This window comes from Sus scrofa, chromosome 2 (assembly GCF_000003025.6).
Source record: "Sus scrofa isolate TJ Tabasco breed Duroc chromosome 2, Sscrofa11.1, whole genome shotgun sequence".
Lineage (NCBI taxonomy): Eukaryota > Metazoa > Chordata > Mammalia > Artiodactyla > Suidae > Sus > Sus scrofa.
In genome coordinates, this window is record NC_010444.4 from 134,737,032 (window position 1) to 134,752,079 (window position 15,048).

General features: G+C 45.8%; 1 protein-coding gene across 10 annotated transcripts in view; it reads left to right on the forward strand.

Moving 5' to 3' along the window:
- SLC22A5 (solute carrier family 22 member 5) overlaps nt 1-15,048 on the forward strand; it is a 186,835-nt gene that overhangs the window by 76,291 nt on the left and 95,496 nt on the right. For 6 of the 10 annotated variants that reach the window (XM_021085423.1, XM_021085427.1, XM_021085428.1 and 3 more), the window contains exon 11: nt 5,607-5,647. The exons of 2 other annotated variants lie outside the window; for them this stretch is intronic. In XM_021085423.1, coding sequence (XP_020941082.1) covers nt 5,607-5,647 — 41 coding nt within the window. Of the gene's footprint in view, nt 1-5,606; nt 5,648-8,034; nt 8,089-9,931; nt 10,009-15,048 lie in introns of all 10 variants that reach the window. 2 more of the 10 variants (XM_013995112.2, XM_021085431.1) reach the window with 2 other exon arrangements.

Genomic DNA, 15,048 nt, shown 5'->3' on the forward strand with positions numbered 1-15,048 from the left:
TTGGAAGGAAGAGTTAGTCACTTGGATGGGATTTGGGGAAGGAGGCACATGCTGTGAACCCCCTGATGAAGAGTCCCTACCCCTCCCTGGGGCTTCCTGACCAGGACACTGGTCTAGCAGGACTACCTTTCTTAGATGACCCATGCCCGAAAAGCAGATGCCATCTGTCATTCTGTGTACTGGCTTCCAGTTTTGTCTCTAATAAGCTCCACTTACTGAATACCACCTCTCTGCAAAGTCATCTACTGGGTGTGGTAGAGACACGGATGAATCAGCCACAGATCTGCCCTCTAGAAACATACAGTTTAATAAAGGGGAGGGGAAAGGGGATAGAGGTCATTCTTGGTCATTAAACACCCTCCTCTCTGGTCCCTTATTTCTTCCCTTCACATCCCCAATTTAGATCTAGCTGCTTCCTCTCCCGCTTCCAAGTGTTGGAGGCTGGGGCTCTCACTCATTCAATAGGATCCTGGAGTCACAGAGATGAGTAAATCAAGATGCTTGTGGTCTGGTAGGGAGCCCTTCATGCCTCATAACTGAAGATAGGCCAGTCCTGGGCAGGTGCCTTGCGGCTGCCACCTCTGCTCCTCAGGCCATGACTATCAGCTCTGTGCTGAGGAAACCCAAGTTCCCTTGCTGGCTGGGTTCTGCATTGATAGAAGGTGCCTAGGGGGCCCACCCTTGCATCAGTCTGGCCCAGAGAGACCAGACCACAGGCCTCTGGGGGTTGCAGCTGTTGCATGCACGATGATCCACAGGAAAATGAGAGGGAACTTGGGTGGCTGCCAGTGCCCTGACAACTCTTCAACTCCCAGAAGACCTCCTTGTTCTTGAGTTCTGCCTGACTTTTTCCCTGGGGACGTGGGAACTAGCTTGCTTCCTCCTCACCCTCCACTCCCGTTTGTAAGAGAGTCACCAAAAAGAGAGCAGGGGCCCAGAAATCAGAACCAGGTTTGGATTTTGTTCTGCTACTCCCTGGTTCTGTAACTAGGGCAAGGCACCTAACCTTTCTGAGTCTCAGTTTCCTCATCTGTAGAATGGGAATAAGGACCTTGCTTATTCATAGTGTTATTCAGAGGCATGGGGGATACAGAGGCAAAATTCTTATCTTTAAACTTCCCTGAAGCCTAATGGGAGAGTTGGACAAGCACACGCACAACATGATGGGTACCATACCAGAGGCACGGTTGTGGGGCAGCAGTGAGTAGTGTAGAGGCAAACTAATTCTAACAAGGAGAAGCTGCAGAGCTTCGTGTCAGTGCTGTAGGGCTCAGAGCGTGGTGGAAGCAACTCTCCAGGGCTTTGGACTCTAGTGTTTCTTGAGCATATGACACTGTGTTAAGCATTTTACCTGTGTTTTATTTTGTAATTCATAACAAGCCTTTGAGATAGGTGTTATCCCCATTTTACAGATAATCAACTGAGGCTCAGAAAAGATCATGCATTGACCTGGCATAATATTTATTGAGTGCCTCCTACTTGTTAAGTGTCGCAGATATAACAGTAAATTACAGAGACCCAAGTACCCCCCTCAGAGAGCTTGCATTCCAGATGGTCACTTGCCCAAGATGAGTCTGGACCACGCCAAGTTGGGATTCAAACCCAGGTCTGGTGGCCTCCTGGGCTTGTGCTTTTCCCACTTACCCCAAAACTCACCATCCCTGAGGACAGTCCTTTCGTGGGGGGCATAAACTGTCCCCACCAACCCCTCTCAGGCTGGGGGAGGAATTCAGAGATTCAGGAGCAAGGCTAGATTAGAAATGGGAGAGGAGCTGCTATTTCTATAGAACCCTCTATTTTGAGAGCATTCCCCAGCAGCCCACCCTCCCTCCAAAGAGGCCGACTGCCTGACCAGGAGGGATGGAGGGAGGAGCATCCCTAAGGGGGTTTCAAGGGAGGATGAGGGTACTATCTGTGCTCAGGTCAGAGAGTGACACCTTCCTGGCTCAGGTGGGGAATCCCTTTGGATTTCACTGGGTTTATGGGAGGACCTATTTTCCTACTGCTGAGGACAAGAGTAGGTCAAAGGATTAAATCAGCCTCTGGCATCTGAGTGAACCCTGGGCTCCTTGGGTTCTCGGCTCAGCTCTGCCCTCCCACTGCCCTCATACTCAGGCTGTCTCTCGATGCCGTGAGATCTGGAGCACTCCCACTAGGGCAGTGATATTTTCTTTTAACCCAAAGAAACAATCAGAGATTTGCAGGTCTTCGCCACTAAAGAAAAAAGCTATATACAGGTTTATTCACTGTCATATTTACTCATGGTAGCAGTCACTTGGAAGCAATATACATGGCCAGTGTTTGAGAATTGAATAAAATATGGTAAAAGTAAGCATTCAGTGGGATACTATGCAGTCATTAAAATCAGGTAGAAGAAAATGATGAGTACTTAGAGTAGATTTAGTCAAAATTCATGACATAAAAAATGAACACAAAGCAGAATTTACAACATGATCCCAATTTTTTTTTTCTTTTTTGGCCACTCCATGGCATATGGAGTTCCCCGGGCCAGGAATCAGATCTGAGCCGCAGACCTGTGCCACAGCTGTGGCAATGCCAGATCCTTTAACTTCCTGTGCCAGGCTGGGGATCAAACCTGCGTCTTGGTGCTGTAGAGACACTGCCGATCAGCACTGCACCACAGTGGGAACACTAACATGATCCCATTTTTTAAAAAGTCATCTATATATGCATAGAAAAATGTCTAGAAAGACGCACTCCAAATGTGAACAATAGTTATCTCTGGATAGTGAAATTATAACTTCTGTTTTCAATAGTTTCCAATTCTTTCAGTGAAAATGCATATCTTTTTTATGTTTATTTTTCTGGCCACACCTGTAGCATGTGGAAGTTCCTGGGCCAGGGATCTAATCCATGCCACAAAAGTGACCTGAGTTGCTGCAGCGGCAATGCCGGATCCTTTACCCTCTGTGCCACAAGGGAACTCGCTTTGGAAGCCTCTAGTTGGCCCCAGGACCTACCTAGCCTTGGGAGATTTGAAAGCTCAAGAGTATTATGGGAGAGGGGCCAGCTTGAGGGTCTCATCTCAAATATCATTTCCCAGGGCATGCCTGTTGTGATTTAGCAGGTTAAGAACCTTACTAGTATCCATGAGGATGCGGGTTCAATCCCTGGTCTTGCTCAGTGGGCTGAGGATCTGGTGTTGCTGTGAGCTGTGGTGTAGGTTACAGATGTGGCTTGATCCTATGTTGCTGTGATTGTTATGTAGGCCAGCAGCTGCAGCTCCAATTCAACCCTGGCCTGGGAACTTCCATATGCTGCAGGTGTGGCTCTAAAAAGACAAATAAAATAAAATAGTAAAGGAAAAAAAAAAGAAAATGTCATTTCCCAGAGCGGCTACTCCCACATTCTCTCGACCTCTGTTACCCCATTTTATTGTCTTCATTGCGCTTGTCCACATCTGCAGTGATCTGCCTTCTCTTCTGTTCCTTGATGATTGTTCATCTCCTCCACCAGAAGGTAGGCTCGGTGAGAGCAGGGAACCCTGCCTGTCTTGCTTACTCTGACTTCCCATCCAAAGAAGAGGACCAACTGAAATCTTGGTCTGTAAGATACAGAGGACCTTCTGAGCAGCCCGGGTTATAAGCACTGATCCTAAGGTTATGGGTGACCTTGGGAAAATGGAAATAACGTTTTGGGAGTCTAGAGACAAGCTGATTGCTGTTTCCTGGGGCCAGAACTGGTTGAAGCTCAGCAACCTGTAGAAGATGGTCCAGTTTGGTAATAACCGCTGCCAAATGGTCACATGTGTTGTGAAAATGACAGCTTTATGCTTTATAGTTTATGAATGAGTAAAGTGAAGCTTGAAGCAGTTTATCTGATCATCACTTACCCCTTTGCTTCCAGAGTTCCTGTGGCTGCCAGCCCACTCTGTCCTCCAGTTCATGACTTCAGCTCCTTTCTTTTGAACCTTTTCCAGTCAGGTTCTCATCCCAAGCATTCCACTGGATCTGCCCTTGACCAAGATCACCTGTGACTCCAAGATACTAAATCCAGTTATTAATTCTCTGTCGTCATTGACTTGACCTATTACAGTGGATTGCCCATCTCCTTGAAACCTTTTCTCCTTGTTTCCTTCCTATTGTGCTTCCCACTTCTTCTCAGGCTCCTTTGCACAGCAATTGAATGGTGGGGCTGAGTCCTCATGGACTGTGGGCAGCTTCTCTGTTGACAATCACCCCCTTGGTTATCTCATCCTTTGTAGTGGCTTTGTAGGAGCTACACGCTGAGGACTCACAGATCTTCATTTCCAGCCAAGACCTCTCCCCTGAACTCCAGATCATATATCCACCTGCCTACAGGCTTCTCCACTTGGGTGTCTAAAGCCATCTCTTACTTGACACATCTAAAACTAAGTTCCTTATCTCCACACCAAACATGCGCCATTGTCAAGCTTTCGCATTCAAATAAGGCCTATTCTATCCATTCATTTGCTCAGGCCAAAAAACTTGGAGTCCTCTTTGACTCCTGTATTTCATATTTCACTTCCAATCCATCAACAAAGCCTGCTGGCTGTACTTTCTAGATTTTGACCTTATCTCAGCACCTCTATGCCAGCACCATAGTCCAAGCCACCATTGTCTCCTGCCAGGATTCCTGCAGTAGCCTCCCAGCTGGTTCCACCTATGCTCCCCAATTTATTCTCAACACAACATCCAGAGTGTTCCTGTTAAAGTGTGAGTTGCATCATGTCACTTCTTTGTGTAAAACTCTCCAGTGGCTCCCATCTTGAGTCAAAGCTCAAGTTCGATATTTGATGAACTTTAATGCCCTGCCTACTCTGGAGACTTTCACGACATCTCTGATGCCGTCTCTTGCTTTCCCTTCACTCATTCTGCTTTGACCGCACTGCCTTCCTCTCTGGTTTTTACCATGTCAGGCAGGCTTTCATCCTCAAACCTTTGCACAAGCTGTTGACTCCACCTGGAAAGCTTCTTCCCCCCCTAATTCTCAGGGCACATGTCCTCGTTTCTTTCGGGTCTTTGTTCATAAGTCATCTTCTTGGATGTCTCCGCTTCCCTGGCCGCACCATTTACAATTTCAACACTTCTTCCCACCTTACTTTTCAACATTTCCTTCCCCCTCTTTTGCTTTGTTTTTCCTTACTCTTTTGACTACTATTTTGTGTATTTATTTATTTATTTGACTGACTGGTTGGTTAGTTGTTAGTCTCCCCAGTAGACTTCAGATTCCATGGGTACAGAGCTGTTGTCCTTTTGTCTACTCTTGTATCCCCAGAACCCATGGACAGTGCCTGGCATGTAGTAGGTACTCAGTAAATATCTGATGGATGGGTATATGAACTAAAATGTAGGGCAGGACCACTTACTGTTTATAGAAGGCCTTTAGACAAGGGGAAAGAGCATGAGGGTTTCTGCCAGCATAGGAGCACGAACAGGCCAGGTGAGAAAGAACTGTCCTGAGCGGAGAATGCCTATGCTGCCCTGGGCCAGCGTGCAGCCAACTCACACCTCAGTGGCTTCTGAAGATGAACACTCATCACTCAATTTCCATCCATGCTTGCTTTGTCTCAAGGCTTCCCTCACTGCTCTGTCTTAATGGCTCACTCTCCTTTCTTCCTCCAGGTGCCAGAGTTTGCAGCCTGTTGAAGGAAATCAACATCAAGGTAAAAGAACAATAAGATCTTGTCTAGTTTGGGACTTTCCAGTTTAAAAGGCCTTGAAAGATAGGGAAGATCCGAGTGCTGGAAGTATTGGCAACTGAATATGGTGGAGGTCCAGGAACTCACTCTGACTTCTTGCCTAGAGTGTGAGGGCTGGGGACAGTGAGGAACCATTCAGTATTGAGGAGCAGATCAACAGAGGTGGCTTCAGGTCTTCAGACCCGGGAAGACATTGCTCTCCTTGGGAAAACCTGTCACCCTTCCCAAAACCGATCAGTTGTGGGCCCACAGCTGGGCCCTCCTGCCCTACTGTCCTCCCTCTAGGCCTCTGCCCTTCCTCGTTCTTGCTGGAGGTTCTGCCCTGCCTGCTGGAGTCTCAGTTGGCCTTGGCAGAGTGTTTCGGCTTTTATCAAAAGCAAGGATGGTTTGGTTCTAAATCTAGAGGATACACCAGCATGCTTCTGGCACAGGGGTTTTCTGATTCTGTGTTAAGTCCCAGTTCAAATTTTAAAAAGTGAAAATACTCAGTAAATAATGGATGTGGGGGAACATGTACTGATGTGTACTGTTGATGTGACTGGAAAGGGGGCAGCTTTTTAAAATGTATCTAGACTTTGTCCGAGCAGTTCCACCTTCTGGAATTTATCCTAGGAAAATAACCACATTTGTGCAAAGGTGTATGAACAGAGATATTTATAACTGCATTGTTTGTAATAGAAAAAAAGGAAATGTCAGAAAGCTCAACAAAAAGGACTGGGTTATTTAGAATCTGGCATATCCGCACAAGGGCATGTTTTGCAGCCGAATGACCTAGGTGTATATTGACAAGCAAGACGTTTGCATATATTGCTAAATTTAAAAAAAAAAAGGGAAAAGAAAAAATGGAAAATATCCTACAAAACATGCAAGGAAAGTAGCTTTGGACTCAGCCTGCTGGGTTGAAATCCAGATCAGTCTTTTAACATGAAGACTTAGGCAAGTGACGTGCTCTCCCTAAGCCTCTGCTTCCTGCCGGTAAAATGGGTGTCTGCCTCACGGAATTGTGAGGCTTTGGTGAGATTAACATCTCTTAAAGCTCAGCTCATGGCCCAGTATATGGTGGTGCTCATCGGTTGGGTACTCAGATGAGATGTGATTTTAGTTGTCTGGTTAGAATTATGGGTGATTTTCAATATTCTAAAATTTTCCTACAAGGAATACATATTTATGTGACAGAAAAAAAAATACACAACCGGAGTTCCCGTCGTGGCGCAGTGGTTAACGAATCCGACTAGGAACCATGAGGTTGCGGGTTCGGTCCCTGCCCTTGCTCAGTGGGTTAAGGATCCGGCGTTGCCGCGAGCTGTGGTGTAGGTTGCAGACGAGGCTGGATCCTGAGTTGCTGTGGCTCTGACGTAGGCTGGTGGCTACAGCTCCGATTCGACCCCTAGCCTGGGAACCTCCATATGCCGCGGGAGCGGCCCAAGAAATAGCAACAACAACAACAAAAGACAAAAAAAAAAAAAAAATACACAACCTAAAAGTTGAGAATTATGTTTTATTTGGTGGACTTTCTGAGGACTTCAAGCTAGGGAGACAGCCTCTCCGATGGCTCTGAGGGTCTGCTCAGAATAGGTAAGAGAGGAGCCAGGATATACGGGAGTTTTGCAACGAAGACCGGATAGTAGTCGGAACATCAAAAGATTATGTTAATTAAAGAAAACCAAACATCTCAAATTAATGAATTAGTGCTTTTCTATGTATGGGAAGACACAAGAGTCTGGGCATATTGAAATCATTCCTTTGATATACATCTTAGTTAGCAGTAGTAGCTGATAGCTTAAAGGGCTCAACATTCTTTGCTGATATGGCATGCAACATTTTTCATCCACACTTACATAACAATGATGTAATATTTAAAAAGGACTTAACAATTGAAAAGGATTTTTTTTTAAAAAAAAAATGCAGTGCCTTGGCTGACGAGCCAACTGAGCAGCCCCCAGGGCAAAGCTCCTGAGGACTGAGGTAGAGGCTGGGAGAGGGGGAAGAGGTGGTGGGTGAAGGAAAAGAAAGAAAAGGATGGTTAGGCCTGAGGGCTGGTGTCCAAGGAGATGCATCTCAGAGGTAGGGCTAAAGCCCCTGCAAGCACGTTCCCCACATTGGCCCCTCTTCAGGAGCCTCTAATAGGAGATATGGTGACTGTCAGATGACTACGAGTGGGCGTAGCCACCTTCTGCTGCTGAGGCAACCTGACTCCTGCACCTCTGGGAAGAGCTCTGTGGCTCTAGCCCTAGGCCTTGGCTTTTTACCCTTCTTTGGAAACTCAGCATCTTGTCAGTGTTAAGAGTAGGAAAGCCAGGGAATCCTAATCAAGTCATCTGAGAAGAATGACTACCTTCTCTCTTTGGCAGCCTGGTAGGAGCCATACTCAAGGACAGGGTCTCTCAAGCAAATACAACTGCTGGGAAAGGGAGCGGGTGACTAACCAAGGGTTGCTGTGGTGCCTCCCATCCCAACTCACACCCACCAACTGTCTACTGGCCAGTGACACCAGGAGAAATTCTTCCACATTAATGAGGTGTATGCTGCCCATGCCAGTTTACTGAGCATTCTTGCTGCATGGTTTGTCCACATAAGTGAATTTTCCAAATAATTGAATTTAATTGCATCACATTGCAATATTTAATTGGACTCATTCTTGGTTTTATTTTATCAAATTTATCAAAATAATGCATGTGTTATAATTTATATAAAATAGGCTTATGATAAAAATCCACTCTCAACCTTTCTTAGTCCCACTCTCTTAAGAGGGAGCCCCTTTCAACCCTTTTACTAGTTTCTATTTCTGTTCATGTTGTTATTTCTTGATTTACCAATTTTAGACCTCTGTGGACGTATGGTGGTAGATGAGAACTGAGCTCACCTACAAAACCACATCTCATTCTCCCTCTATCCTCCCAATAGGACTAACACAATTTTTGGTTAACTCAATACATAACTCAGTACATGATTGTAGACATACTTTACTGGTTGTGCTAAGTAGTGTGTTACATGTTTTTGAATTCTGGGAAGAAAATTATATTCTTTGATAATTTTATTCCCTCTATTTTATCTTTTGAATCTACTGGATTGATCATCTAATTTTCTCATATTTTTTCTTTCATTTCCCCTCCCTTTTGGTCTACTTTCTTGCAAAACCTTCCTTGCCTTTATCCTTCAATCTTTTTTTTTTTTTTTTTTGTCTTTTTAGGGCCACACCCATGGCATGTGGAAGTTCCCAGGCTAGGGGTCCAATCGGATCTGTAGCTGCCAGCCTATGCCAGAGGCTCATTGCAATACCTGATCTTTAACCCACTGACCAAGGCCAGGGATCGAACTCATGTCCTCATGGAAACTAGTAGGATTTGCTGCCACTGAGCCATGACAGGACCTCTTGTTATTTTTTTTTTTAATTTTAGCTTTTATATTTTTAATATATAAGTACTCATTCTTATTTTCTAATTGTTCCTCCTTCCTAGTATTACATTCTTGTTTTATGAATTCACTATCTCCATCTTATCTCTCTGAAGGTATTCCTTATTCTTCATTTGTCTATTAGTTTTAGTATTCTTCTGTTCTCTAAATGGTCTTTGTTTCTACTTCTTTTAGTTTTTTTTCTCTCTCTCTTTCCTATTGGAGGCTTTTCCTCAAATGTCAAAAATTATCTATCGATATTTATGAACAAAAGCAATAAGAAGCTGAATTAAACTGGATTGGGGAAAAACTTATCAACTGGGGCTTCACTATAGTAAGGAAGCCAGTCTTTTCATTAACAAACCTCTAAATGTCAGACTTTTTTCTCTAGAGCTGCATTTTTTAACCTTGGCATGTTAACGTTTTGGGCAAAATAATTCCTTGTGGTCAGAAGCTCTTGTCTCTTGTAGAATGTTTAGCAGCATCATCGAACTCTGCCCACCAGCTGCCAGTAGTAACCCCCCTCCCTGATTTGTGATAACCAAAAGTGTCTGTATATGTTGCTAAGTGTCCCCTGGGGGCAAAATCACCCTATTGAGAACGGCTATTCTAGAGTCATGCAGCTTCTCAAGAGAAGCATCCTAACTCCCTGTTCCAGTTTTCGTTACTGCGTAACAAACCACCCCAATACTCATAGCATAAACAACAACCATTTATTGTGCTGCAAGTCAGCAGTTCAGGAAAGGATTAGCTCTTTTCTGCTCCACAGTATCCGGTGTCTAGGCTGAGATGGCTGGGAGTCGAAACCAGCTGGGGCTGAAGGATCCACTTCTAAGATGGCACTTTACTTGGCAGGGATAGCTGGAAGACTGGGTGCAGCTGGACCTGGAGACCAGATAGACTACACATGGCCCCGGAAGGACAACAGCCTGGTAGTTGTACTTCTTGTGTGGTTGCTCAGGGCTTCAGTGTCAGTGTTCCAGCCAGCAATATGGAAGCCGCAAGGCCTTGTATGGCTTGGCTTTGGAAGTCACTTAGCATCAATTCCACTGTAGTCATAAGCCACCCAGATTCAGGAAAGGAGACAAAGACCTAGTTCTCAGTGGAAGAAATGTGAAAAAAAAAAAAAGTTCCAACAATGTTTAAAACTTATTTAAAGCTCTGGTACACAGTGGTATGTGCCTAGGGCAGGGTGGGGTGTGCAGACTCATGTGGAGAAGGTGGGTGGCAGCATTGTTCAGTCTTCAGACTTTGCCCACATCCCTCTGTTTTCATCCTTGTGTTCACCTGTCCTCTTTTTTTCCAGGGTCTTTCCTGTTTAGTGTCTTAAGTCTCCTGCTGTGTGGGACAGAGTGTGGGGTGGGAGGATTCCAAATACTTGCCCTGGTTCTAAAGAACCCCCACCCACTTTGATCTGAGCCTCACCATCATAATACCCACTCTCTCCAAGGTCTGAGCCCCCAGGGTTCTGAGGGTGAGGTGGCCTGCCACCTCTCAGTATCCCCCTCTGTGGGCCCTTAAGAGACTAGCTTCTTCCACATCAGCCAAGATTCCTCCCTCTGCTTACCAGCTTCCCAGGGTTTGCTGAAATCTGTTATACACTGATGTCTCTTTATTGTTCTGTTTGCTCTTGAAGATTTATACAATTTTACTTCTTTGTGTGTGTGTGTCTGTCTTTTTTAGGGCCACACCTACCACATATGGAAGTTCCTAGGCCAGGAGTTGAATTGGAGTTATAACCACTGGCCTATGCCACAGCCACAGCAGCGTGGGATCAGAGCTGTGTCTGCAACCTATACCGCAGCTCATGGCAACGCCAGATCCTTAACCCACTGAGCTAGGCCAGGGATTGAACCCTCGTCCTCACGGATGCTATTTGGGTTCATTACCACTGAGCCACAATGGGAACTCCCTACAGTTTCACTTCTTGACTGGCACTTGAGGGACACTCCAGGAGAGAAAGGAGATTGAGACATAGGAATAACTTGACGTGTTTAACTTAAGCCCATTATGTTTTGCTTGGGTGGATATATAGTGTCTCTAAATTGTGTTATACTCTTCCCTGCCTGATGAAGGTGTGCTAAGTAGTAGTACATCGACCACGTTTAATGTTTTGCTGGTGATTTAGAATCATCATTATGAACACACATGTTTACCTTAGAATTATTAAGCTAAGTGGAGCTGTCTGTTTCTCCATGATAGGGACCCAGATCACTGTGCTAAAGTTCCTTAAACTTTTTTCATGGTCAGCTCTTGTCTCTGACTGCCTCTTGTCCCGTTTTTTTGTGGTGAGGATGCCACACTACAGCACATTAACTTCTAATTTGCTCCTTTTAAATGGCTACTAAACTAGATAACCATGCAGGCTATCCCCCCCCACTAGCCTGCCCTTACCCATTTTCTCTCTTTTCCTGCACCTCCCAGTGTTTGACCTTTGTGGATTGTGTCAACCAGGCTCCATGCTCTCGTGCTTCCAGTTGGGTTTGACCAATCAAAGACTGCTTTTAGAGATTAGAGAGTAATTTTGGGGTGCATTAGGGTGCTTTATCCCCACTCCCAGCTCCCTGCCTTGCCAGGCTTCAGGTCAGCATTGTCTGCTTCTCCCTAAAGCCCTCCCTCCCAGCAGCCCTCTCCTGCAGCTCTCTCAGGGTCCCAGTAACACTCCCACCTTCTCCTCCCTCTGGCCATGGTAATAGCTCCTCACTGTTGCTGGCTCCAGGGTGTTTGTCCTTCCCTTATCAGTTCCCTTAATCCTGCTCACCCCCTTGGAAACAGTCCTTCTTGGAGCTCTCCTTGTTACTTATGCAGTGTGCATCTCTTTCCTACTGGGACTCTGCCGAACAGAAACTCTTCTGATTTGCATCTAAAATAAGAATTGTCCCTGCTTGAGCCCTGAGAGATCCTCCTCAGAATGTTTGCTGTGTCTGAGCTCTGTGACACCTCTGGGCTCCTCACCGGCTTTCGAAAATTCTCTTCCTAGCTGTTAACTGTAGTACATAGTAGAGAGTAGTGGGTTAGTGACATCTCCATATGAGGAAATCTTACTTATTGAAGTGATTTGAGAAGGAAAATAAGCATGTTAAATAGAAGGAAACCAGGAGAGGGAATTTATAATGACTTTCAGAAATTATATGACAGGCTGGAAAATGTCAATGGTTTCAGAAAAGAGGTTATCGAGTACCTTCCTGGATAACAGATCCTTGCTGGGTCTTAAGGTAAAGTGGATGTTTGGGTGACTTCCAGGCCGTGTCTGGGTGGGATTTCCCTAGATGTGACATTAGGGGTCCCTCAGGTCCAACCTGTCAGTAGTTTCTTGGCTACTTTTGCTCTGGGGAGAGATTTTCTCTCCTCTGGGCTGAGGATAAACTGGAGCCCTGTGCAGCCCATGGCCTTGCCCCCTCACGCCTCACACCCCACAGCACTGAGCTGTTCTACAGCCTCCTTTGAGATCAGCCTGCCTGACTCTCCTGCTGGAGACTCCTTGGATTCTCTCACCTTCTCACCCTACTGTCCAGGCAGTCTTCAGTTCTGTTAAATTTGTGCACCCCTTTGTAGCCCACACACCTCTAGGGAAAAAGTAGAATCAACACCATTTCCTGGCCACCCACTTCCTGAAGCACAAAAAGGAAATGTTTCATAAATGCTTTTTAAAGAAGACAACAGGAAGGGGTAGTGCCACTCTGGCTGGCAGAGTTTGCCACAGTGGTTTTTCACAAACATGGACGTGAGGTGGCACATGAGGGCTGAGGTCCCAGCCAAGGGCAGCGCAGGCACAGCCCACAGGACCCATCCTTCTGTGCCCATTCCAGTGGCACCATGGACCCTTAGCCATCCTGCGCAGGAGGAGAAGGCCTGGGAGTCATCAGCCCTGTTTCACAGAGAGGAGCCTGAAGCCAGGGAAACAGAAGCTGCAGCTTCTGTGGATAGACATTTCCACAGTCTCACACCCTGGCTTCCTTATTTATGATTCTTTTACCTCCAGGGTTTTTTCTTTTTAATCTGAGAGGTGTGGACTGCGCAGTTGGAGACAGATTTGTTTGTTTTTAACGGGCCACCATCAAGTGATGTAGCCCTTTTCAGCTTAGCTTGTCCTTTTCTAGTCCACACCACTCATCCTTCAGCCAAGTGAGCCCAGCCTAGGCCCCCTAGCATCCCACCCAGAGGAGGAACAAGAGGCCCCGGGCCCCATCCTGTTCACTCTTGCTCTGTGAACACCACACTGGGTGGCAGATATGCAGGGACATGGCCAGAAGAACCAGCCCATGCCTGGGTAGCAGAGAACCGTGGAGGGCTGGGGAAGGTTTCTGAGACCTCTCTGCATAGCCACTCCCATAGTAGAAGGTTCATGGTCCATGCACTTCTGGGAGGGTGGAAGGGGTCCAAGTGGGCAGAATACCTGGGTATTAAGTCCGAGTACTGTCTTGTCCTTTCCAAGCTGCCTATAATTTGTTAGAGGGTGCCAGAATTCAGCCATTGCTAGAGTGGTTGCTAGTAACCACATGGAGCGGAAGGAAAATTCTCAGCTAAAGCATTTGAGCCAAGCCTGACGTGGTCCTCACCAAGATGTTGCAAGTTCCTAATCTGAACCCAGAAGCCAGGGAGTTTGGGCATTGCCACTGAACCCAGAGTTGGCTGTTACCCATAAACACAGACACCCTGAGGGGGACCTACACCACCCCCCATGCCTGGGGTGAAGCCAGGGACCACCTTGTTCCTATTACACACCATTTACAAACCAGTGCAACCAGCTTTCAACAGACACTGACAGGGAAGAAACACATTACAACATCATACTGCAATACTTCCTCTGCCCATGCAGGAGGCTTCATCACATCAACAAAGTTGGGCATCTTCCCACCATAATATTTCACTCCACCAAGCTGGAAGTGCCTTTTGTCAGGACCATTTGAGGTCTTTGAGTGGATCTGCTTTTCTCAAGAAATTAAACCACTGGCTTTCAGTCCTGACTGTGCAGTATAGTCATCTAGAATGTTAAAAAATATGGATGCCTGGGCCTCGCTCTCACCCCCAAAAATACTGACTGATCTTTGATCTATGTCTTTAAAAAATTTTTTTTAATTATATCTTTTTTTTTTTTTTGCTTTTTTAGGACCGCACCTGTGGCAGATGGAGGTTCCCAGACTAGGGGTTGAATTGGAGCTGTAGCCACTGGCCTATGCTACAGCCATAGCAATGCCAGATCTGAGCCAAGCCGTGTCTGTGACCTACATCACAGGTCATGGCAATGCTGTATTCTTAACCCACTGAGGGAGGCCAAGAATTGAACCTGCAACCTCATGGTTCCTAATCGGATTTGTTTCCACTGTGCCATGACGGGAACTTCTAAATTTACATTTTTACTGAAAGATAATATACATGCAAAAAAGAAAAGGGAAAGCTTAGTGACTTTTCACGAAGTGCATTTACCCTGAGTAATCTACATCCAGATCAAGAAACAACATCACCAGCATCCTCTGATGCACCAAAGGATAATTGCCTTTCTTTTTCTGTGTATGTCTTTTTGCCTTTCTTTTAGGGCTGCACTCTCAGTATATGGAGGTTCCCAGGCTAGAGGTCTAATCAGAGCTGTTGCTGCTGGCCTACGCCACAGCCACAGCAATGCCAGATCTGAGCTGTGTCTTCGGCCTACACCACAGCTCATGGCAACACCGGATCCTTAACCCACTGAGTGAGGCCAGGGATCGAACCTGCAACCTCATGGTTCCTAGTCAGATTTGTTAACCACTGAGCCACAATGGGAACTCCAATAACCACCATTCTTGTTTCTAATGATATAAATTAATTTTGCCTGTTTTTAAGCTTTTATTATTTAAATGGAATCATCAAGTGTATATTCTTTTGTGTCTGGCTTCTTCCAGTCAACATTGTGTTTTTGAGATTCGTGGAAGCTGTTGCCTGTAGGTGTTGTAGTCAGTTCATTCTCATGGCTATAGAATATTCCACCATGTAGA